Source organism: Leptodactylus fuscus, chromosome 5, assembly GCF_031893055.1.
Source record: "Leptodactylus fuscus isolate aLepFus1 chromosome 5, aLepFus1.hap2, whole genome shotgun sequence".
NCBI lineage: Eukaryota > Metazoa > Chordata > Amphibia > Anura > Leptodactylidae > Leptodactylus > Leptodactylus fuscus.
Genome location: NC_134269.1, coordinates 28557881 through 28582775, shown reverse-complemented (window position 1 = coordinate 28582775; position 24895 = coordinate 28557881). Strand labels below are relative to the sequence as shown.

Sequence of the window (24895 nt, the reverse complement as noted above, 5' to 3'; positions counted from 1 at the left end):
TACTACAATGCAATGACACAGTGCTTGGATTGCCACCATTTTGGTAACACACCGTCCCATCCCAACCATCAAAGTCTATAAAACAATGTGATCTTTACAGCAATGCAACACACTTTTACTTCATGCTGTGCGACCCAAGGGTTCTACTACATGTACTACAATGCAATAACACAGTGCTTGGATTGCCACCATCCTAGTAAAACACCATACCATTCCAGCCATCAAAGTCCTTTACAATAATGTGAATGTCCAGGCCATAAACCTACATACAGTATACCACACTGCAGGATGGGGGCATTCATTTTTTTTTACAAAAGTGTGACCCACGATTTCAGTAATTTTAATCTTGATGGGTCATGAGACCATATTGGACTCCATATGGCAGTTTAGAGTGGACATATACAGCAGATTCTGAACTGTTGGGATCACAATGTACATTTTTCCCTATCAGTATGTCTTTGTAGAACGGGAGGAAATCCACACAAACACGGGGAGAACATACAAACTCCTTGTAGATGTTGTTCCTGGCAGGATCTGAACCCAGGACTCCAGCGCTGCAGTGCTAAGCACTGAGCCACCGTGTTGCCCCATATATTGCTGTATTGAACAGACTGTGACCAACAGTTGGACAAACTGTATAGGCAGCTGTATATTTAGCTCCCATGAAATCCTTCATATCCGTCATATTTTGATCAATAGCTAAATTGCATTTTGCTGTCATTTTCATAAATGGCCCACTATGAGTATGGCTGCCGTATGTCGATGGAATCAATATGCTCTTTTTTTCTGTAGGCTTGTTGCTTCCCATAACCATAAAACAACAAAGTAAAGTAAAAACAACATCACTCAGAATATAGTGGATCCATAAGCAAAACCAATTTACTATAATAGTCCTTTTATTTGCATTGGCATAGCCTAAAGGGATTCCTGAGGATGGGTCATGAATATCAAATCAGTGAGGGTCCATCTCCCAGCATTCCAAGTGCAACAGAACTCCAGAACAGGCACAGCGCCACCCATTGTGTAGTGGCTGAGAATGGTACTGCAACACTTCCCCCCTTAACTTAATAGGATAGGTCATCAACAATAAAACCTTAAAAAAGTTCTCTAATCTATCATGTGGCTAGTATGTTACCTTGCTATAGCCATCCCATCAGTACTCCTGGCTATGTAATTTGATGTAACTTTTATAGTACTGCGTTCTGTCAGTAATACATTAGTAATATAGGGGAAATCAATGGTCTTAGGGTACGTTCACACATTGTAATTTGGCACTGATTATAAGGCAGGTTGCGCCTCAAATGCCAGCCTGGATCTTCCTCCCATTAAGGTCTGTCTTAATATAGTAGGGGTCCAAGTCAAAATTTTTGTAAGTGACCCCCAACACCCAAATAATTTAATGTCCCCATAACTAGCCCCCTGATAAGAACCCCTGCCCTCTCGCCCACCACACAGAAAAAAGCCAAAAAAAAACCCCAAAACCAAGAATACTCCCCTAACCACGTTCCCATGGACCTGCAGGCTCTGGATGTAATGATGTTGATAGAGTTGTAATCACTGCCCGCCGCCCGGAACATTGGGACAGCACCCAAAATAAGGGCTTGTCCTGCTCGAGGGTGGCCACGGCCACCATAGGGCCCGATCGGCTGCACCATTGGCGCTATGCTTAAAGCCATTGTCCATATAACAAACACAACCAGCGGCACCACTTTTAACGGAACATATTCATTGGGAGTATGCGGCAAATCTCAGCGGTAAAACTGCGCCTGTTTTAACCCACACATACTATGGGGTGTAACACTGGATATAAAAGACGCCTTCCAGTGGATACATGGCTGGGTGCTCTCTGTATTTATAATAGAAGAAAGTCCACCGATATATAGCACCATAGAAGAAAAGAAGGGCACTCGCCAGCCAGTAATTAAAACTTGACAAAACTTTAATTCATTCCGTTAAAAAACACACATTGTGTCACTCACATACGGAATTGGAAATAGATGAAACAAGGTATGACAGAAGCGACGATCGTTTCGTGCATGTTGCACTTCATCAGGCTCCCTCCAACCAGGCGTTTCCGCTCGCTATTTAACAGGATATGCAATTTTGCCACTCCCACATCAATCACGTTCGTATGACACTTCAAAATAAACATAACATTAAAAATCATTTAAAACTGCTATAAGCAAGTCAAACCAAATACTTATTACATCATACCACCTTAACTTTATTACTTTATAAACTTTCTTGTGACCTTTATTCTCTGATAATGTATCTATCTTCTGAAAGGCTTAAAAATCGCTTAAGCCCCGCCTCCCATCGGCGGACTTGAAGGAAAACTACTTCTCCTAACTCCTGTCTAAATTACAGACACGCCCCTCCTCTTACTCTAACCAATCCAAGGCAGGGCTACTTAGTTCCATCTCGAACAGCGGGATAAGCCCCGCCCATCATCAGCGGACTTGAAGGAGAACTACTCGTCACAGATGCTAGCCAATCAGCACTTGAGCTACATTCGCTGCTGGCTCTATACTACCGGTACATACCTATTGAACATAGAACCGCCCACTTTTTATTGTCAACCAATCAGAATTAGAGCTACTCCGCTTCAGGATAGGCACCGCCTATCATCAGCGGACCTGAAGGAAAACTGCTTATCACAGATACCAGCCAATCAGCGCTTGAGCTACATTCACTGTTAGCTCTATACTGTCGGTGCACACCTATTAAACATAGAGCCGCCTCTTTTCTAATGTCAACCAATCAAAGTTAGAGCTACTCCGCTTCTGAATAAGCACCGCCCATCATCAGCGGACCTGAAAGAAAACTGTCTATCACAGATACCAGCCAATCAGCGCTTGAGCTACATTCGCTGCTGACTCTACACTCTCGGTATACACCTATTTAACATAGAACCGCCTATTTTCTAATACCAGCCAATCGGAGTTAGAGCTACTCCGCTTTATAGAAAGGTAACCCTGACTAATACAGCTATCTCTAAGTTAAATCACACCCATCTATATACGTAACTAGAGGATGAGCGGGCAGGCAAAAACGCACTCCACCTCATCCTATGTTCTGAATAGTGCCTAATCCACACCTTACCCCTAATACCCTTCTAACTAATCCTCAGTTGTAATTATTGATTTGTATTCCCCTATATAGATGGTTTAGCTTAAACTATACTTAACATAGCTCCTATGCAGACAAATAGAATGTAAAACTTGTAAAACTAGGATTATATTACAGACTGGTGCAACTGGCCCCCTGGGTTTAAATGACAGGCTCGACATGAGCGTGTTTTTGTAGGAAGATACGTGTAATCTAGTCCCCAATGTCCGGAAAAAGTATGTTAACCAGCTTTTGCAGTAATATAAATAAGGTTTAGAGGGTAATAGTGATCTAGGGTGAGTGTTACCTGGTTACCCTTAAGACGTATCGGCTTAGTGAGTTTTACATTCTATTTGTCTGCATAGGAGCTATGTTAAGTATAGTTTAAGCTAAACCATCTATATAGGGGAATACAAATCAATAATTACAACTGAGGATTAGTTAGAAGGGTATTAGGGGTAAGGTGTGGATTAGGCACTATTCAGAACATAGGATGAGGTGGAGTGCGTTTTTGCCTGCCCGCTCATCCTCTAGTTACGTATATAGATGGGTGTGATTTAACTTAGAGATAGCTGTATTAGTCAGGGTTACCTTTCTATAAAGCGGAGTAGCTCTAACTCCGATTGGCTGGTATTAGAAAATAGGCGGTTCTATGTTAAATAGGTGTATACCGAGAGTGTAGAGTCAGCAGCGAATGTAGCTCAAGCGCTGATTGGCTGGTATCTGTGATAGACAGTTTTCTTTCAGGTCCGCTGATGATGGGCGGTGCTTATTCAGAGGCGGAGTAGCTCTAACTTTGATTGGTTGACATTAGAAAAGAGGCGGCTCTATGTTTAATAGGTGTGCACCGACAGTATAGAGCTAACAGTGAATGTAGCTCAAGCGCTGATTGGCTGGTATCTGTGATAAGCAGTTTTCCTTCAGGTCCGCTGATGATAGGCGGTGCCTATCCTGAAGCGGAGTAGCTCTAATTCTGATTGGTTGACAATAAAAAGTGGGCGGTTCTATGTTCAATAGGTATGTACCGGTAGTATAGAGCCAGCAGCGAATGTAGCTCAAGTGCTGATTGGCTAGCATCTGTGACGAGTAGTTCTCCTTCAAGTCCGCTGATGATGGGCGGGGCTTATCCTGCTGTTCGAGATGGAACTAAGTAGCCCTGCCTTGGATTGGTTAGAGTAAGAGGAGGGGCGTGTCTGTAATTTAGACAGGAGTTAGGAGAAGTAGTTTTCCTTCAAGTCCGCCGATGGGAGGCGGGGCTTAAGCGATTTTTAAGCCTTTCAGAAGATAGATACATTATCAGAGAATAAAGGTCACAAGAAAGTTTATAAAGTAATAAAGTTAAGGTGGTATGATGTAATAAGTATTTGGTTTGACTTGCTTATAGCAGTTTTAAATGATTTTTAATGTTATGTTCATTTTGAAGTGTCATACGAACGTGATTGATGTGGGAGTGGCAAAATTGCATATCCTGTTAAATAGCGGGCGGAAACGCCTGGTTGGAGGGAGCCTGATGAAGTGCAACATGCACAAAACGATTGTCGCTTCTGTCATACCTTGTTTCATCTATTTCCAATCCCGTATGTGAGTGACACAATGTGTGTTTTTTAACGGAATGAATTAAAGTTTTGTCAAGTTTTAATTACTGGCTGGCGAGTGCCCTGCTTTTCTTCTATGGTGCTTAAAGCCATTGTATTGAAAGGGAGACAGAGATCCAAGCAGGACGCTGAAAAAAAAAAGGTTGTGGATCCCACGGCTGAGTCCACCTCAAATTCCTCCTACATTTCCACCATTCCTATAAGACCCATCACATGAGAATAGAGTGGGTGGGCACACTCCTAGCATTTGCCTACATGCTCCATTCTAACGTTAGGAGCGAGACAAGAAGTCCACTGAGGAATGGAGACGGGATAAATAGAGATTTTTTTGGCCTCTCGTAAACTCCTGATCTCAACGTGTCCTCCTGCTGGATTTTCAGCATTGGTGAGCCTGGAAGTACGTGCTCAATTTTTCTGCAGCACCCCTATAGGAAAGGCTGAGTATTACACTGTGTACATTCAAATAAATGGATAATCTGTGTAATATAGGATTAGATGGGTCCCCACCTTCAGACAGTGGCCACACTCTTTGTGACCCTTTCCCACTCTGGCCAAGAGATAAGGATCCCTTCTATTTCTTAATCTTAAAAATAAGTTATATGAAAAACATTTTTTTTTAAATTGGACAGACCCAAGAAGTGACATGAAGTCGTAGTCATGGAGGAGGTTTTTTGTGTGTGTTTTTATAAATGGATATTCTGTGTAATATAGGATTAGATAGGTCCCCTTCCAGAGAGAGCGGACACTCTTTGTAACTGCTCTTCACTCTCTAAGGCCTCACATCTGAGTCCACATGAAGACCCCCCCGAACGGAATACCGAATGCAACTGCAAGTGGTGTGCAGTGAAAGCACACAGACCCCATAGACTATAATGGGGTCCGTGTGCTTGCTGCCAGATCTCTGCACAGAACATGCGGACAGGAAAGTAGTTCACAATCTACTTTCCTGTCTGCATGATTCGTGCAGGCAGCACATGGCAAGCACACGGACCCCATTATAGTCTATGGGGTCCGTGTGCTTTCACTGCACAGCGCTTGCAGTTGCGTTCAGTATTCCGTTCGGGCTACTCATGCAGACTCCCCGATGTGAACGAAGGGTAAGAGATGAAGATCCTGAAAAAAGACCCCCTTCCCTCTATTTCTTAAGTTTAAAAATAGGGTATAGAAAAAAGGATTTTCTTAATTGGATATACCCAAGAAGTGGATGTCGTAGTCGTAGTCATGGCGGAGGAGGGGTTTATGGATTTCTATTTATCCCTAGGAATAATCCTGAAATGGCTGATAACAGAAAACAATAGATTTGTTCTCCCTCCCAGTAAATGGTAATACAACGGTCTGTAACTGCGTACCCCTATGTGTGTCTTTTTCGTGATCAGGAACGGCGAACTTTAGAGAGGACGAGCAGCCAGCCGCTAATTTCATGTCTGCAGCTACAAGAGAACTCTCTGTACAGCACCAGCCAGGAGGCCGCAGCAGGTGAGGAAGGAAAGCGGGTGACGTGCTCACAATATCTTATGAAATGGAAACAGGTCAAGAAGACAGTACAAGGTGCATTTATTTGCATATAGAGGAAAGTAATGAGTAAGAATTCTTTGATGTGGTAGAGAAGAGTCTTTGAGCCGAAGATGAGAACGTGGCGTTCAGCAGGTGCGGAGGAAAACGCTGTGCTGGGAAGTGATAATAAGCAGGAGGCAAAGACAAAGCATCTGCAGAAGATGGCACAGCAGGGCGCACCAAGGACGAGATAATAATGGGGCAGGTGATGGGGGGTTTAGCATAGGATGAACATATTATAAATCTCCAGGGACAATGGCCAGATTTAAAGAGGGCCTCTAACCAAGTTTGATGACTATGGTGAAGTCCTGTTTCTGCTCTAATGTCTGCCATGAGATTAGCAGGGGCAAAACCATACGGCCATCTTTTCAGCAATGACATCCCTGGAGGGGAAAAGTCTATAGGGTCTGTACGCCCCACCCAGGCCCCTATGGCATTTATATCACAGTAGTATGCTCCAAAATAAATACAGACCATATGGAATACCTAAGGACCTCAAAAAGACCCTCCTTTATACAGACTTGACAGCATAAAAAATAAAAATAAATTCTCATAGACCCATTAACTAATATGGAACCTAGTCTCCCTATAGATCCATTCTCCTAAGAAATATGGACCCCAGACCAGACCGTCTACAAAATTACAGACCCAACACCCCCTAATAAATATAGACGACAAATTCTCTATTACAGACTCCAGACCCTATACGTTTTTAGAGCTCCAACCAAACCCACCTATATATACAGACCATAGACCAGGGCTCAACAACCTTCAACTCTCCATCTGCTGTGAAACTGCAACTCCCAACATGCTCCATTCACTTCCATTGGAGTTCCAAGAACAGCAGCGCAACTATACATGTTGGGAGTTGTAGTTTTAACAACGACTGGAGTGTCGAAGGTTTCCCTACTTCTTCCCTAGACCTGGAGGGGAAAGGTCTATAGGGTCTGTATATACAATTGGATCTGTTGGGAGCTCTAAAAACCTAGAAGGTCCGGTCTGGAGTTTGTAACAGGGAAAATTGTGTCTGTATTTGTTAGGGGGTGTGGGATCCTTTCTATACAGACCCCAGAACAGACCCTCTCTCTACAGAAATCAGACACCCCTGTTTACAGATTACAAACCTGACCTCCTATCAGACCTACCTGTCTATAAAGATCCCAGACCAATCCCATATCTATATAGATCCCCTGTATATGTAACTCAGAACTCCTGTACATACACCAGACCCCCATATATAACACTTTTTACCAGACCCCCATGTTTATAGACGTCTTACCAGATGCTCCTGTATATACAGATTCCCCTCTCTATACAGATCCCCCTCTATACAGAATCTCCTGTTTACAGGCACCAGGCTAGATCCACTAAAAAATACAGGCCCTAGGCAAAAACTGTCTTACTTACAGAATAGACCCATTGTACCTCTGAAGTTTGCAGACTAGACCCCCTGTTTGCAGGGCGTAGACCAGACATTCAGATTCTCGATCTCCCCATTTCTACAATGTCGGCAATGGCTTCTTAGAACAAAGGGAAGCACAGGAATGAGTAGAGTTGAATATGTGGGGGCACTTAGGACACTTGCTGGGTTTTCTGGGAGTCCAGGAGATCTCCCCTTTTTTCCAGGAGTCTCTCGGACATAGCTATAGGGGGTGCAGAAGTTGCAGACACACCAGGGCTTTGTTGCTTAATGGGGCCCAATACTGTTTAGAGGGGTTCAATACTGCAAATGACATATAATAAGGAACACAATATAATATAATCCAGTATAATATGCTGTAATAATATATTCAGCAGCCATAAAGATTATCACTATGTGCAGAGCAGAAAGTAACCCAGCCGCGGTCACGCTGTGTCATTCCCTATGTTATCATGCATTATTAATCAGATTTTTCTAAAATAAGTTCAGGCGGTGAATAGCGCAGACCCCGGAAAATTGTCATGCTGGAAATTTGCCTGTTTCCTAATATTCATTGAAGCACAACATTTTTGTGATGGTTTTAGCACAGATTTCTGGTCTCTGGGCTCCTGGCATAGTGTTTAGTACTGCTCGAGATAGAATATGAACAGGCCATCTTCTAAAAAGATACCTGAGCTCTTAGGTCCCTGATGAAAATGGAGGCCCCGTTGCATCTTTCAAACAACATTGTCCCTAAAATGTTCATGAAGCTATTTCTTGTCTATAGGTGGTCAGTTCGTAGTGCGGGTGAGGCAGACGGATGCTTCGTCTCGCTGTGGTCTTTCGGGAACATACACACTTGCCGCAGAAGGTAAATGTCTTTCTCTGAGAGATCGCCAAACGGGAAATGTGATCTTCAGCTGGCCTTACCCATACCTACGGCGGTTTGGAAGGGACAAGGTGAGAAGATATCTTCTGTGCTTTTCTTAAAGGGATACTGAAGTGTCCTTTAAGTATGAAAAATGTGTTCCTCATGATTGCATTGGGTCATTGTTACAAATTCCTTGCAACAACATATAGTTAAATGACCAAATTTTAGCTTATTGCAGTCACCACTAGTAGGAGCTCATGAGCTTACTGTATACAGTAAAGCTGTGTACATATGGAGACTTAGAGCCTGCGAGCTTCTATTGGCTGATGAGGGACTTGTGACTGTGTGTATGGAAGTTGGAATATGAGTGAAACACTTGTAGGCTTCTAATGGCTGCTATATCTCAGGAATGGTATGTCCTAGAGAGCTGAGACCCAGTCTAAAACCTTCCCGAACACCTGATGCACCTGTGTGCCAAATTTGGTGAAGATCTGTCCAGCCGTTTGGTTGCGCATAGAGAACAGATAGAGACAGAACCTAATTTTTATATATATGAGACAAGATATATATACAGAAATAATATAATATATATTACAACAGAATTATTATAAGGTAATGATACTTGTCCAGTCAATGGGGCATATCTCATATTTATTTTTTAATTTACGCCACAGATATTTGGTGTAAAAAGGTCACAAATCTCAGAATACAACAGTTCTTCCTCCTCCTTAATCACTTTCCATTCCTTCCTCTCCATCAACAGACCATGTTTTCCTTCGAGGCTGGCCGGCGTTGTGCTTCAGGAGAAGGCAACTTTGAGTTTGAGACAGCCCATGGAAGTCACATTTTCCAGTCCATTGAATCCGCCATCAAAGCAAGTCAAAATGATTCCCCAACCGGCCATGAACAATATCACGAGGAGGGCACCAGCTTACCCCGTCAGCCGGTTCGTTCTACTTCCTTAGCTGTGCCCCCTGTACACTCAACTATGCCTTCCAAGAACAATGTGCCTGCTAAGCAACCCATTCCCGAGAGTGAATATGCTGTGCCTTTTGATAAAGTGGCACAAAATCTAATGGCGACAGGCTTCGGAGGTCTTCTAGGGCCTAATGTTCCCCCACAGGCAAAATCAAGAAAGGCTCGCAAACCTGAACATATTTACGATGAGCCAGAACTTCCTCCGGTGTATGATGAGCCTGAAGGAATCAGGGTGGATGCTTGGAAAAGTCAAGCCACAGATGCCCATGAGATTGGCTATGAATATCCGTATTTACCAGGATGGGATGACTATGCCGTCCCCAGAGGAGGGGCAAAGACTTGTCAAAGAGGAGCGCATGAACAGGAGGATGAGTGGGGGACACAGGGTACAAATGACAGGGAATATGACAATATTACATTAAGGGGGGCAAAGGAGAGCTGAAGAATGGTTTTCAAATATTCTACAAAACTTAAAGGGGTTGTCCATGCCTTTCTTTTTATGGCCTATCCTCAGGATAGGCCTCATCTGTAGGGGGCTGACACTCCACCAGACCAATCTCCTGTACGGAGCTGCTACGAGTGGCCGTGCAATAAACATTATAGGGCCAGAAGCAGAAAGCTCTGTCCACTGTATACCAGAAGGGCACCTTCACTGCAGCTCAGCTCCCATTGACAGTGAAGGTGCCCGGCCCCATATTGTTTACAGGACTGGTGTCAGGAGCAGTCCCATACAGAAAACTGGTTCGGGGTTCAGGTGTCACCCCTATACCAATCCTCAAGATAGGCCATAAAAAAAAGTAGAACAGACAACCCCTTTAAGTTTTTCACCCTAAGGCCGCACGGAATCAGCTGTAATATGTCCGTATTATAGAATCCATATATGACCCCAATATCAATCCCAACTGCCGGTCTATTTACCTGCACAAGCACCATTATAGGGTCCATGTTGCTGTAAGTTCAGGGATCAGGACAAGATTTGTGGCCGTGATATGGAACCTTTAGTACAGACATATCATGGCCGCTTATAATCGACCTAATTCTTAAAATTCTAATTTAAACAATTGTTAAGTAGAAAAACTTATGTCCAGTTTACTTCATGTTCTTATAGGGATTTTCCTAGATCGGGGTAGGCAGTAGAGATGAGCGAGTAGTATTCGAAACGGCAATCATAGCACGCACTCATAGCAATGAATGGACGCAGCCGGCACACAGGGGGTTAAGCGGCCGGCCGCTGACAAAGTCTGCATACCGGCCGCTTCTATTCATTCCTATGGGAGCGTGCTATTCTAATCAGCAGTTTCGAATAGTGTTTGCTCAACTCTAGTCATTAATATTATATTAGTTTGACACCTGGCACCCCTGCTGATCAGCTGTTTGCAGAGACTATAGTGTTTCAAAAAGTGCTCGGGCCACTTCGCTACTTAACAAACACAGCGCCATACATTGTATAGTGGCTGCTCTTGGTATTGCAGCTCAGTCACGTTCATTTGAACTGTAAACAGGCCACATGACGCCACTGGCTTGCGACATGGAAGGGGTCACTACAAAAATTGGTCTTTAATATGAAAACCTGGAAAATCCCTTTAATTGGTAATTGTAGGTATACTGTTTATCTGGAGTCTGAACTTGTTAGGTGGTTTCTTCTGTCCTGTCTGAGTGTAGGATATCATAAAGGGTGACAAGCTGGGATATATAGGTTTATATGATAGATATGATCATATATTATATAATAGACATATTATGGAGTAGGATATATGAGAAAAAGACTCTAATGACAAGTGAATTGCTTCAAAGTCACCTGCAAGTTGGGTTGTTGTCTGCTGGACATTTGGGCCTATATTCTGTTACAGCCTGGGCCCAGCAGATACTCGGTGCTCAGGGGGGCCAGTCCAACCCTGGCTATGCTATGGCCAATAGTGTTTCATGGTCACGTTGGTTAGGGTATTCATTATATGGACTAATTGTATAGTATTTTTACTTGGTGGGGTCTGGGGGTTGGAGCTACCCCATAAAAGCCCATCCATATGATACAAAAATTGACAAATAGACCACCGTACCTGGAATATCGATGACTTTAAGAGATTGTAAAGAAGAGATTTTTAAGGGAATACATCCTTTATGGATGTCTTCACTGGAGATGGATGATCAGCTTGTTCAATGGGACAACCAATATGGCCGCACTTCCAAAATGGCCAAAAAGACAAGGCAGAAAAATGCAAAGTTTTTTATTAAAATAAATATCCTTATCAAGATGCGGATTTACTATAATATGGGTAGTTTTTACATTTTGATGAAGATGCCTTTTAAGATTGACCAATTCTCCCACACCACATAGCCTTCGCCTTTGGTCTCCACTATAAATAGGGTGGTGAGCCGCCTAAGCTCCTCCTCTTTCCTTAACTTCCTGTTTAACACAGGAAATGGAAAAAAAAGGCGAAGAAAAATGGATGCCTCCCGATACAGATGTAGATGGCTTCTTTTGGTCAACCATTTAGGTTACCATATGGGATAAAACATTAAGAAAAGAGAATGATATCAGTGTAAGTATTGCCGGCATTACATTTGTGTTTTCTGATATCCCTTTAAATTGCTCCTTCACATAATAAAAAAATTCTTGCACAACTTTTTTTCATCCGGCAGTTTCAGTTTTAAAGTATGGGCACCCGATGAATCCAATTATAGTTACTGGGGGCTCTGTGACCTCCTTAGTAGCGGTTTGCCTATCCATTGTTGTGCTTTTCTGACGGACAAGAACAACAGACTGCTGATGTTAATGTGAATCTACTGCTCGCGGAAAAAGGAAATGACCCGCTCCCATTGAATTCAATGGGAGGCGTTTTTTTCACCTGGATTTTGATGCGGATACCTCGCCAAAAAACTATGTGTGAACTTACCCTTTGGACTTGACTGGAACCTAAACACGAGGGGAAATATAAGAGAAAGATTCTTTCCCACGTCAATTTTCTGCTTCCATTTCAGCTGCAAAACCTGTGACCAAAATTTCAATGTGTGCACAACACCTTAACCCCCAAATTCAAAGCATGTTACATGTTTTTGACGTGTTTGACCTTTATTAAAGTGTGTCTTGCTCTACCCCTGACATCCAGCAGATGGTGCTATGCATATATGGCATTTTGTCACTGCGTCCTGTTATTTAGGTTACTGGACAGAGACGTGAGGCGTCCGACTAGTCCGAATCCACATTGAGGGGGATTTATTAATTTAAATGTGCCAGAATCGAACAAACTGCGTGGCGAATTTATTACGTACCTTATACATTTTACGCACCTTGTTCAATGCTTTTAGAAAGTGTCTACATAAGGTTAAGCAAATTCATAAAATGTGCCAGATTTGTTATTGGCAGGTGCCATTTTTTTTGGTGCAAAGTAATGAGGTCATGTAAGCATGCCTTGAGCTGGTGTAAGGAATAGAAAAGTATCCTAGCACTATAAGGGCTCGTTCACACGGAGTAAACGTGGCGCGCAATGCGCCGCTCTTACGGGACGTTTGCGCCGCGATATTGACGGTGCATGTTTGTGGTCGCGTTAATGCGCGTTTACGCGGCGCTAACGCGACCGCAAACATGCACGAGTATTTCGAATACGCGCCACGTTTACTCCATGTGAACGAGTCCTAAGATGTATTACTGGAGCTCTGTCATCCATATTTAAACTGCTCCTGCCCTCACAACCCAAGTAGTCCGTCCCCTATGACCGAATGCAATCACAACAGGCTTATTTCCTACCTTTGGTCAAGTTCTACATTGCGGCCTAGTCAGAACCTCAAGCCATGGCCTTGATTTTTGGGCCCTGGGAGCACTGCTGTGAATTACTACTGCCTACTGATAGCTACTACATCCTCCAGCCTTGTTGAATCCAGTCCTGCAGACCCTCAAAAATTAGAGATGAGCGAACACTAAAATGTTCGAGGTTCGAAATCCGATTTGAACAGCCGTACACTGTTTGAACGGGTTTCGAGCCCCATTATAGTCTATGGGGGGAAATGCTTGTTTCAGGGGTAGGCAACATTCGATCAAATTCTACTTACTAAGTCCATGAGTGAGGGTTGGGCTGGATTCTTCTCCCTGCACAGCGTCCCCGCGTCCTCTTCCGGCCTTGAATTCACTTTGCTAGGCATCGGGCCTAGGCAGAGCAGACTGCGCATGCGCGGGCATGCGTACGAGTATTTCGAATACCGTACTATTCGATCAAATACCTACTCGATCGAATACTACTCGCTAATCTCTATCAAAAATAACCCACCATGACACATACATACACGGCCTGCACTTAAAGGGATACAATCCCTTTAAACCCACTTCCAAAGGCTCTGTCTACCTCAAGATCGCTCGGAAGTCTCCAAAGACAAGTCAGTCTTTATATTAGATCCTTATCCCCCCCATGCACACTTTCTAAAGTGCGCCCCCTCCACCTACAAAGCTCCTACTGTATATACTGCCTAGCCTCTCTGCTGCCTGAGGCAAATTATAGAAAGGCGCCCCCCCCCCAAAAAAAAAAGATACCAATCTGGATATCTTTGGTTGCGTGATAGAGCCCCCCTAATTAGGACACACTCCCCCATTGGCAGATCGAAAAATACCCTTATTCGGACCCCTCATAGTATAACAGAACCTTCTTCATGGCCCCCACATAGTGTAACACCCTCCTTTTTTACCCCCCACATGATATACAACCCCCCTTTTTTGGCCCAGTGGACAATACATTACCCCCCCTTTTTTTGGCACACAACACAATATATGACCCCTTTTTCTATTCCCGCACACAATATATGACCCCTTTTTCTATTCCCGCACACAATATATGACCCCTTTTTCTAGTCCCCCACACAGTATATAACCCCCTTTTTCTGGCCTTCCATACAGTATATGACCCCCTTTTTATGGTTCCCTCACACTGTATATGGTGCGCTTTTCCTGGCCCCCCCACACAGTATATGACTGCTTTTTCAGGCCCACCATACAATATTTAACCCCCTTTTTCGGGCCCACCATACAATATATGACCCCCTTTTTGTGGTCCCCCTCACACGATATATGGTGCCCTTTTCCTGGCCCCCCACACAGTATATGACCCTTTTTTTTAAAGCCCACTCACAGTATATGACCCAATTTTCCCCCTCCACCCCCACACAGAGTAGCAGCGGATATTTTTTCACCCTTCATACTCCTGTACAGGCCGCCTTACGCTGCCGCCACCAGGGTGTGCTGTAGTCGACACTGAAGAAAGCTGGGAACGCTGTACGTAGCATCCCGGCATACCTAGAGGAGGCAGCGGAGGGCGGCCAGGACAGGATCATGGACAAAGTGAGTAAAAATTATTGACCGTTGCTTATTGCAATAATACATTAAGTAGTTGTCGATAAAAAAAATGCCACTCCCCCAATTTATTCCATAAGGACTAAGGTCGCTTTATAGAAGATGTGCCCCTGATTTGGTGAATTTTCTGACTCTCATGCCAACATCTACGCCGTCTAAATTTGATGTTTTTCTAAGAATATTAAAAAGTTCCTCTGCATCTTAATTTTTTTTTCTGTCCGCCTTGTAAATCTTTCAGGTCAAGTTTCTAAAGCTGACACTAGAGGGCAGCAGTTTCCTAGCAGCAATCCGCACGCTTTCATTACCAATGTCATTTTCTAAAAGCGAGGTATGGCGGGTGACAGCTACTTCAAGGGCTTCTCCAGGAGTTAGAAATTGCTATAATTTATTTTCAGCACTAAATTACTGAAACTCTCCACTTTGCTTTTCGCCGCAATTCAGGCTCTGACTTTAAAACTGCTCATCTCTAAAACAAAGCTCAAAAACACAAATTACACCGCCAAACTGTGTGCAAATTACAGAGACTTACAGGCTCTCAGGCTCTCCTCCAGACGTCAATGGCCAAAAGCATAGTCCCTTCTTTGTCCAGGAAGCCAGCGTGCTTATATGTATATAGGTTATGTAGGGTTATGTCGCAATACAGTCAGTGCAAATAACAATACTCATCTGTATATTCTCTGCACCATATCAGTATATACAGTGCCTTGCGAAAATATTCGGCTCCCTTGAACTTTTCAACCTTTTGCCACATTTCAGGCTTCAAACATAAAGATATCAAATTTTAAATTTGGGGGGAAGAATCAACAACAAGTGGGACACAATTGTGAAGTGGAACGAAATTTAATGGATATTTTAAACTTTTTTAAACAAATAAGAAACTGAAAAGTGAAAAATTATTCGGCCCCTTTACTTTCAGTGCAGCAAACTCACTCGGTCCAGTTCAGTTCAGATCTCTGAATGATCCAATCTTGTCCTAAATGACTGATGATGATAAATAGAATCCACCGGTGTGTAACCAAGTCTCCGTATAAATGCAGCTGCTCTGTGATAGGCTCAGGGTTCTGTTTAAAGCGCAGAGAGAATCATAAAGACAAAGGAACACACCAGGCAGGTCCGAGATACTGTTGTGGAGAAGTTTAAAGCCAGATTTGGATACAAAAAGATTTCCCAAGCTCTAAACATCCCAAGGAGAACTATGCAAGCAATCATATTGTAATGGAAGGAGTATCAGACCACTGCAAATCTACCAAGACCCGGCCGTCCCTCTAAACTTTCTTCTCAAACAAGGAGAAGACTGATCAGAGATGCAGCCAAGAGGTCCATGATCACTCTGGATGACCTGCAGAGATCTACAGGTGAGGTGGGAGAGTCTGTCCATAGGACAACAATCAGTCGTACACTGCACAAATCTGGCCTTTATGGAAGAGTGGCAAGAAGAAAGCCATTTCTCAAAGATATCCATAAAAAGTCTTGTTTAAAGTTTGTCACAAGCGACCTGGGAGACACCAAACATGTGGAAGAAGGTGCTCTGGTCAGATGAAACCAAAAGCCAACTTTTTGGCCACAATGCAAAACTATATGTTTGGCATAAAAGCAACACAGCTCATCACCATGAACATACCCTGATCCCCACTGTCACACATGGTGGTGGCAGCATCATGGTTTGGGCCTGAAGATGGACGGAGCCAAATACAGGACCATTCTGGAAGAAAATCTGTTGGAGTCTACAAAAGATCTGAGACCGGGACGCAGATTTATCTTCCAACAAGACAATGATCTAAAACATAAAGCAAAATCTACAATGGAATGGTTCACACATAAATGTATCCAGGTGTTAGAATGGCCAAGTCACAGTCCAGTCCTGAATCCAATCGAGAATCTGTGGAAAGAGCTGAAAACTGCTGCTCACAAATGTCTCCATCCAACCTCACTGAGCTCCAGCTGTTTTAGAAGGAAGAATGGGCAAGAATTTCAGTCTCTCAATGTGCAAAACTGATAGAAACAAACCCCGAGTGACTTGTAATCGCAGCAAAAGGTGGCGCTACAAAGTATTAACGCAAGGGGGCCGAATAATTTTGCACGCTCCACTTTTCAGTTTTTTATTTGTTTAAAATATCCAATCAAATTCCACTTCACAATTGTGTCCTACTTGTTGTTGATTCTCCCCCCCAAAATTTAAATTTGATATCTTTATGTTTGAAGCCTGAAATGTGGCAAAAGATTGAAAAGTTCAAGGGGACCGAATACTTTCACAAGGCACTGTATAGAGATAGTCCTCATCATTATACACCATGTACATTATCAGTATATAGAGATAGTCCTCATCATTATACACCATGTACATTATCAGTATATAGAGATAGTCCTCATCATTATACACCCTGTACATTATCAGTATATATAGAGACAGTCTTCATCATTATACACCATGTACATTATCAGTGTATATATAGAGATAGTCCTCATCATTATACACCATGTTACTTATCAGTGTATATAGAGATAGTCCTCATCATTATACACCATGTACATTATCAGTATATATAGAGATAGTCCTCATCATTATACACCATGTACATTATCAGTGTATATAGAGATAGTCCTCATCATTATACACCCTGTACATTATCAGTATATATAGAGATAGTCCTCATCATTATACACCATGTACATTATCAGTATATAGAGATAGTCCTCATCATTATACACCCTGTACATTATCAGTATATATAGAGACAGTCTTCATCATTATACACCATGTACATTATCAGTGTATATATAGAGATAGTCCTCATCATTATACACCATGTTACTTATCAGTGTATATAGAGATAGTCCTCATCATTATACACCATGTACATTATCAGTATATATAGAGATAGTCCTCATCATTATACACCATGTACATTATCAGTGTATATAGAGATAGTCCTCATCATTATACACCCTGTACATTATCAGTATATATAGAGATAGTCCTCATCATTATACACCATGTACATTATCAGTATATATAGAGATAGTCCTCATCATTATATACCATGTACATTATCAGTATATATAGAGATAGTCCTCATCATTATACATCATGTACATTATCAGTATATAGAGATAGTCCTCATCATTATACACCATGTACATTATCAGTGTATATAGAGATAGTCCTCATCATTATACACCATGTACATTATCAGTGTATATAGAGATAGTCCTCATCATTATACACCATGTACATTATCAGTATATAGAGATAGTCCTCATCATTATACACCATGTACATTATCAGTGTATATAGAGATAGTCCTCATCATTATACACCATGTACATTATCAGTATATAGAGATAGTCCTCATCATTATACACCATGTACATTATCAGTGTATATAGAGATAGTCCTCATCATTATACACCATGTACATTATCAGTATATAGAGATAGTCCTCATCATTATACACCATGTACATTATCAGTGTATATAGAGATAGTCCTCATCATTATACACCCTGTACATTATCAGTATATATAGAGATAGTCCTCATCATTATACACCATGTACATTATCAGTATATATAGAGATAGTCCTCATCATTATATACCATGTACATTATCAGTATATATAGAGATAGTCCTCATCATTATACACCATGTACATTATCAGTATATAGAGATAGTCCTCATCATTATACACCATGTACATTATCAGTGTATATAGAGATAGTCCTCATCATTATACACCATGTACATTATCAGTATATAGAGATAGTCCTCATCATTATACACCATGTACATTATCAGTGTATATAGAGATAGTCCTCATCATTATACACCATGTACATTATCAGTATATAGAGATAGTCCTCATCATTATACACCATGTACATTATCAGTGTATATAGAGATAGTCCTCATCATTATACACCCTGTACATTATCAGTATATATAGAGATAGTCCTCATCATTATACACCATGTACATTATCAGTATATATAGAGATAGTCCTCATCATTATATACCATGTACATTATCAGTATATATAGAGATAGTCCTCATCATTATACACCATGTACATTATCAGTATATAGAGATAGTCCTCATCATTATACACCATGTACATTATCAGTATATAGAGATAGTCCTCATCATTATACACCATGTACATTATCAGTGTATATAGAGATAGTCCTCATCATTATGCACCGGGTACGTTATCAGTATATAGAGATAGTCCTCATCATTATGCACCATGTACATTATCAGTGTATATAGAGATAGTCCTCATCATTATACACCATGTACATTATCAGTGTATATAGAGATAGTCCTCATCATTATACACCATGTACATTATCAGTATATAGAGATAGTCCTCATCATTATGCACCATGTACATTATCAGTATATATAGAGATAGTCATCATCATTATACACCCTGTACATTATCAGTATGTATAGAGACAGTCTTCATCATTATACACCATGTACATTATCAGTATATATAGAGATAGTCCTCATCATTATACACCATGTACATTATCAGTATATATAGAGATAGTCCTCATCATTATATACCATGTACATTATCAGTATATATAGAGATAGTCCTCATCATTATACACCATGTACATTATCAGTGTATATAGAGATAGTCCTCATCATTATACACCCTGTACATTATCAGTATATAGAGATAGTCCTCATCATTATACACCATGTACATTATCAGTATATATAGAGATAGTCCTCATCATTATACACCATGTACATTATCAGTATATATAGAGATAGTCCTCATCATTATACACCCTGTACATTATCAGTATATATAGAGATAGTCCTCATCATTATATACCATGTACATTATCAGTATATATAGAGATAGTCCTCATCATTATACACCATGTACATTATCAGTGTATATAGAGATAGTCCTCATCATTATACACCATGTACATTATCAGTATATATAGAGATAGTCCTCATCATTATACACCATGTACATTATCAGTGTATATAGAGACAGTCTTCATCATTATACACCATGTACATTATCAGTGTATATAGAGATAGTCCTCATCATTATACACCATGTACATTATCAGTATATATAGAGATAGTCCTCATCATTATACACCGTGTACATTATCAGTGTATATAGAGATAGTCCTCATCATTATACACCCTGTACATTATCAGTATATATAGAGATAGTCCTCATCATTATACACCATGTACATTATCAGTGTATATAGAGATAGTCCTCATCATTATACACCATGTACATTATCAGTATATAGAGATAGTCCTCATCATTATACACCGTGTACATTATCAGTATATAGAGAGATAGTCCTCATCATTATACACCAGGTACATTATCAGTATATATAGAGATAGTCCTCATCATTATACACCATGTACATTATCAGTGTATATAGAGATAGTCCTCATCATTATACACCATGTACATTATCAGTGTATATAGAGATAGTCCTCATCATTATACACCATGTACATTATCAGTGTATATAGAGATAGTCCTCATCATTATACACCCTGTACATTATCAGTATATATAGACAGTCTTCATCATTATACACCATGTACATTATCAGTATATATAGAGATAGTCCTCATCATTATACACCATGTACATTATCAGTATATATAGAGACAGTCTTCATCATTATACACCATGTACATTATCAGTATATATAGAGATAGTCCTCATCATTATACACCATGTACATTATCAGTATATAGAGAGATAGTCCTCATCATTATACACCATGTACATTATCAGTATATATAGAGATAGTCCTCATCATTATACACCCTGTACATTATCAGTATATATAGAGATAGTCCTCATCATTATACACCATGTACATTATCAGTATATATAGAGATAGTCCTCATCATTATACACCATGTACATTATCAGTATATAGAGAGATAGTCCTCATCATTATACACCATGTACATTATCAGTATATATAGAGATAGTCCTCATCATTATACACCATGTTCATTATCAGTGTATATAGAGATAGTCCTCATCATTATACACCCTGTACATTATCAGTATATATAGAGATAGTCCTCATCATTATACACCATGTTCATTATCAGTGTATAGAGAGATAGTCCTCATCATCATACACCCTGTACATTATCAGTTGGTATACAGGCAGAGCTCCTCAGTATACAGCACACTATATAATCTGTGGTATACATAGGGTCTATTCATCGGCCGGCAGCTCTCCTTCCTCCCGGTTTCAGGCAGTCTTACTATAAGCTCCTGGAGTTATTCGGCATCACTATACAGCCCCGGGGAGCGGATAAGACGTTGTCCTCAGGAATGGGAGCAGAACAGACTGGAGGATGGTGAATTTTTTACGCTGTGTGAATATTTCAAATGATTTTTCATCGTACTTCTGAATTATTGAAATTCGGGGGCTCGGGGCCCAAGCAGACTGAAACCCTTGGGGCCCAATCTTACGTGCTCTGCATTGCGTTATAAAGAGAGCAGTGCGTCACTCCTGAGATAAAAGTGTTTTGGGATCTTGTGTAAATCAAACTAGGGGGATGCTAATATAGAGCAACGCTCTGCAGTCAGCAAAGGTGAAGGGGGATGATCTGCAGATCTCTTCTGTCACCTTATTTTGTACTGCCTGAGGATGTTACACCGCAGAGGGTGTTGTCACATTGAATTACCCGTATCTATGATGTCATTATATGTATGCGCAGACTATTGCAGCATTACATACAGATATGATATCACAGATGATTGTATTACGGTATATAATAAAGCCATATTGATTACTTATCTGAAGTGCTAGCTCTGTGGCCTACACTAAGCCGCTCTGCCAACATGTTTTTCCTTGTTCAGCATTAAGTCCATTAAATAAGAATAACACATAAATAATAATACACTGGTCCACTCAACCCTCCCCGGGGACCACTCAGCAAAATGCGATGAGGCCGTGGTACTGCGACGTCGGCTGATTGATAGGTGGAACCGGCCATTAATCCAGGCATCAGCTCTTCGGAAATCAATTAGGAGCAGAGTGACCGGGGAGGGATGGAAAGACTGCTGAGAGTCTGCAGATCATCACTCCCTCAGCTTACCATCTCACTCCACAGGTCTCACTAGGATAAGGACCGGTGGCAGGGAAGTGGTTAATTAAAATAAGACTCCCCTATCGTAAAGACTTATGTTACTGCTGTGTTAAAGAGTGGCGCTGTAAGGAAATACATCTATAAAAGTGCAGCAGTCAAGACGGACTTATGCATCTATCATAGATCCCAGATCAGACCCTCTAAACAAATACAGTCCCAAGGCCAGACCCCCATATTAGACTAACCAACATAATCCCAGATCAAACACAATAAACAAGTTCATACCCAAAACCAGACGTCTTAAGAAAACACAGACCCCCAAATCAGAACCATTAAACAAATAAGGTCCCAAGACCAGACCTCCTAAACAAATACAGACCTCAAATTACACCATCTAACACGATAGGGACCCAATAAGCAAGTTCGAACCCCAAACCAGACCTCATAAGCAAACCCAATAAACAAATGCAGATCTAAGTCCAACCTGCCTAAACAAATACAGACCCCACCCGAGATCATACAGATCCCCAATCAGACCCAATAAACAAGTGCAAACCCCCTAATAAGTAAAGACCCTACACTAGCCCTCCTAACATAATACAGATCCCAGATCAGACCCAATAAACAAGTACAAACCCCCTAATAAGTAAAGACCCTACGCTATCCCTCCTGACATAATACAGATCCCAGATCAGACCCAATAAACAAATCCAGACTTCAGACCAGCCCCCCAAACAAACACAGACCCCAGATCAGACCCAACAAATAAATATGTATGCTGGATATACAAAAAGAAGGAACGGCATCTCTCCGATATATAATATATCTTTTAATCCATAGAAATAATACAAATTTACAAAAAGTGAAAACCGATTAAAAAAAATACAAAGTGAAAAGTTAAAAAACTCCAACGCATTTTGGAACTACATGTTCCTTATTCATAGCGTGAGAATAAGGAACATGTAGTTCCGAAACGCGTTGGCGTTTTTTAAGTTTTTTTCTTTGTATTTTTTTTTAAATTTTTTTTGTAAATTTTTATTATTAAAATTAAAAGTTAAAAGTTGGATTAAAAGTTCTATTTTATATTTGTATCGGAGAGATGCCGGTCCTTCTTTTTGTATATCCAGCATCCAACACATCCCTTTGAGTCCGAGGGTTATGGATCGTGCTCCCCGAAGAAAAACGGTCTATTCACGCTGAGCGCCAGCTTTTTTCTTGTTATTTATTCGTTAAGTAAATACATACCCAAGAGTAAATACATACTCTGAATAAAGGCTCCAATAAAAAAGTTATCAAAAAATCATTTGTTCCAAAAAAATGGTACTAATAAAAACTACAGCCTGTCCGCAAAAAATGAGTCCTACACAGCTTAGGTCATGTGCATGAGGCCTAACATGGGCAGCATCGTAACATAACAGGCCCAACAATGGCCCTTGGCAACAGTCCAAAATTATTCTTGCCAGTCTTTGGAGGTGTGGATCCAGGCCACCCCCCTTCCTTTGGAACGTGATAGCCCCCTTTTTATTAGGTGGACATGCCATTTGTTGTTCATGCCCCTTTTTGGTGGCTGGGAGGTAAGGTGCCTACATCATGCACAAAATGGCAGTGCAGGAGCTTCCCACTAGGCTCGGGACATTTGAGGCCTAGCTGAGATATGACTGATCCCCTTTTTTGGGGGTCTCCTGGAATCTCTAAAAGACTTGCCAAGTATTGACCCCCTAGAAACTCCAGGAGACAAATATACGGGGAACGCAGACAGTTTACGTTGACCTTCTTACAGGTTGTTAGCGCCCTGGCTGACTACGATAGACACGACCTGCGGCCTCCTCCGCAGAATTTATAGAGTTATAATCTGCAGGCTTTTTATTACAGACTCTCCCAGAGTGTTAATGAAGTAATAAACTGATAATGGAGTAATAATCTGCAGCTCGTAGGCAAGTTAAATGTAGCAACGTCCATTGCCAGCGCGGTAATGCGGCAGGCAATACTCTAAGGACGCAGCGCCAGCAGGGGTTAAGTGAGTGGTCTCTGCTGGGACAGGGGTAATGGAGCGATGTTCCACAGACCTCTGACAGGGGACATGGTTAATGTAGAGACACTGTGCAGGTCTCTATGTCTGTCCTGTGATTTCTTGATGACAGTCGATCCCTGGGGACAAACACTCATTTCCAGATGAGGTTCCTGTCAGCGCTCTGCACATCTCCACAGCCATGTTGGTTTTATTGCTGGTGCATGGAGGTTTATATGTTTAACTTGCAGCCTGGCGTCCGTGTTCGCCTTAAACAAATGTCCGCAACTGTCCGGGTAAATAAAGCGTGACGAGGCAGCGGCGTATGACAGCCTCAAGTACCGCTAATATATGCAGAAAATCCACTTTTCTGGGAACTCTCATGGTGGACGTCAGATATGTTGCAATGATATAAACTATTTATACGGTTCTTAAAGGGAACTTGTTACTAGTACAGGCTCCTTTATGGTATGGGGTCATAAAGCACCCCATATCACATCTCCCAAGGGTGCCATTACAAATACAGCACCATCTATCTTCTTCAGGATCCCTATCGGTCAGTCAGTATCGGGCTCGCTGACATCAATGTCTTATCAAGGCTGGTCATGTACATAAAAGTTGCCAAATTTTGGTGGGATTAACTGGAGATCTCAAGTATATGACAAGTCCCTAACTTACCATGTGCTATGGACATAGCTCCCAGCCGTCGCTGATTCAGCCGATTTTGGGTACTGTCCCACTGTCCGGTAGCAGGAGGTTTGTCCTAGCATCAACTTATGGAGATGTCTACCGTAGTGAAGCAGGGAGCCGGTCACTCACTGCTTCATTATTCAACCCCTGTCCTGGTGATGACATCAGATCTGCTCATCCCAAGCCACCAGCAGCAGAGACAATAGTGGATGGTCGGGGAATGGGGTGAGATAAGTAT

At 41.5% G+C, this 24895-nt stretch overlaps 1 protein-coding gene across 2 annotated transcripts in view; it reads left to right on the top strand.

The window, feature by feature from the left end:
* The window catches only part of DOK2 (docking protein 2), a 41008-nt gene extending 31060 nt beyond the window's left edge, over positions 1-9948 (top strand). For both annotated transcript variants that reach the window (XM_075272723.1, XM_075272722.1), the window contains exons 3-5: positions 6080-6179; positions 8444-8616; positions 9291-9948. In XM_075272723.1, the coding sequence (XP_075128824.1) occupies positions 6080-6179; positions 8444-8616; positions 9291-9947 (930 nt within the window). In that variant the 3' untranslated portion in view covers position 9948. The remainder of the gene's footprint in view (positions 1-6079; positions 6180-8443; positions 8617-9290) is intronic.
* The last annotated feature ends 14947 nt before the right edge of the window (positions 9949-24895 follow it).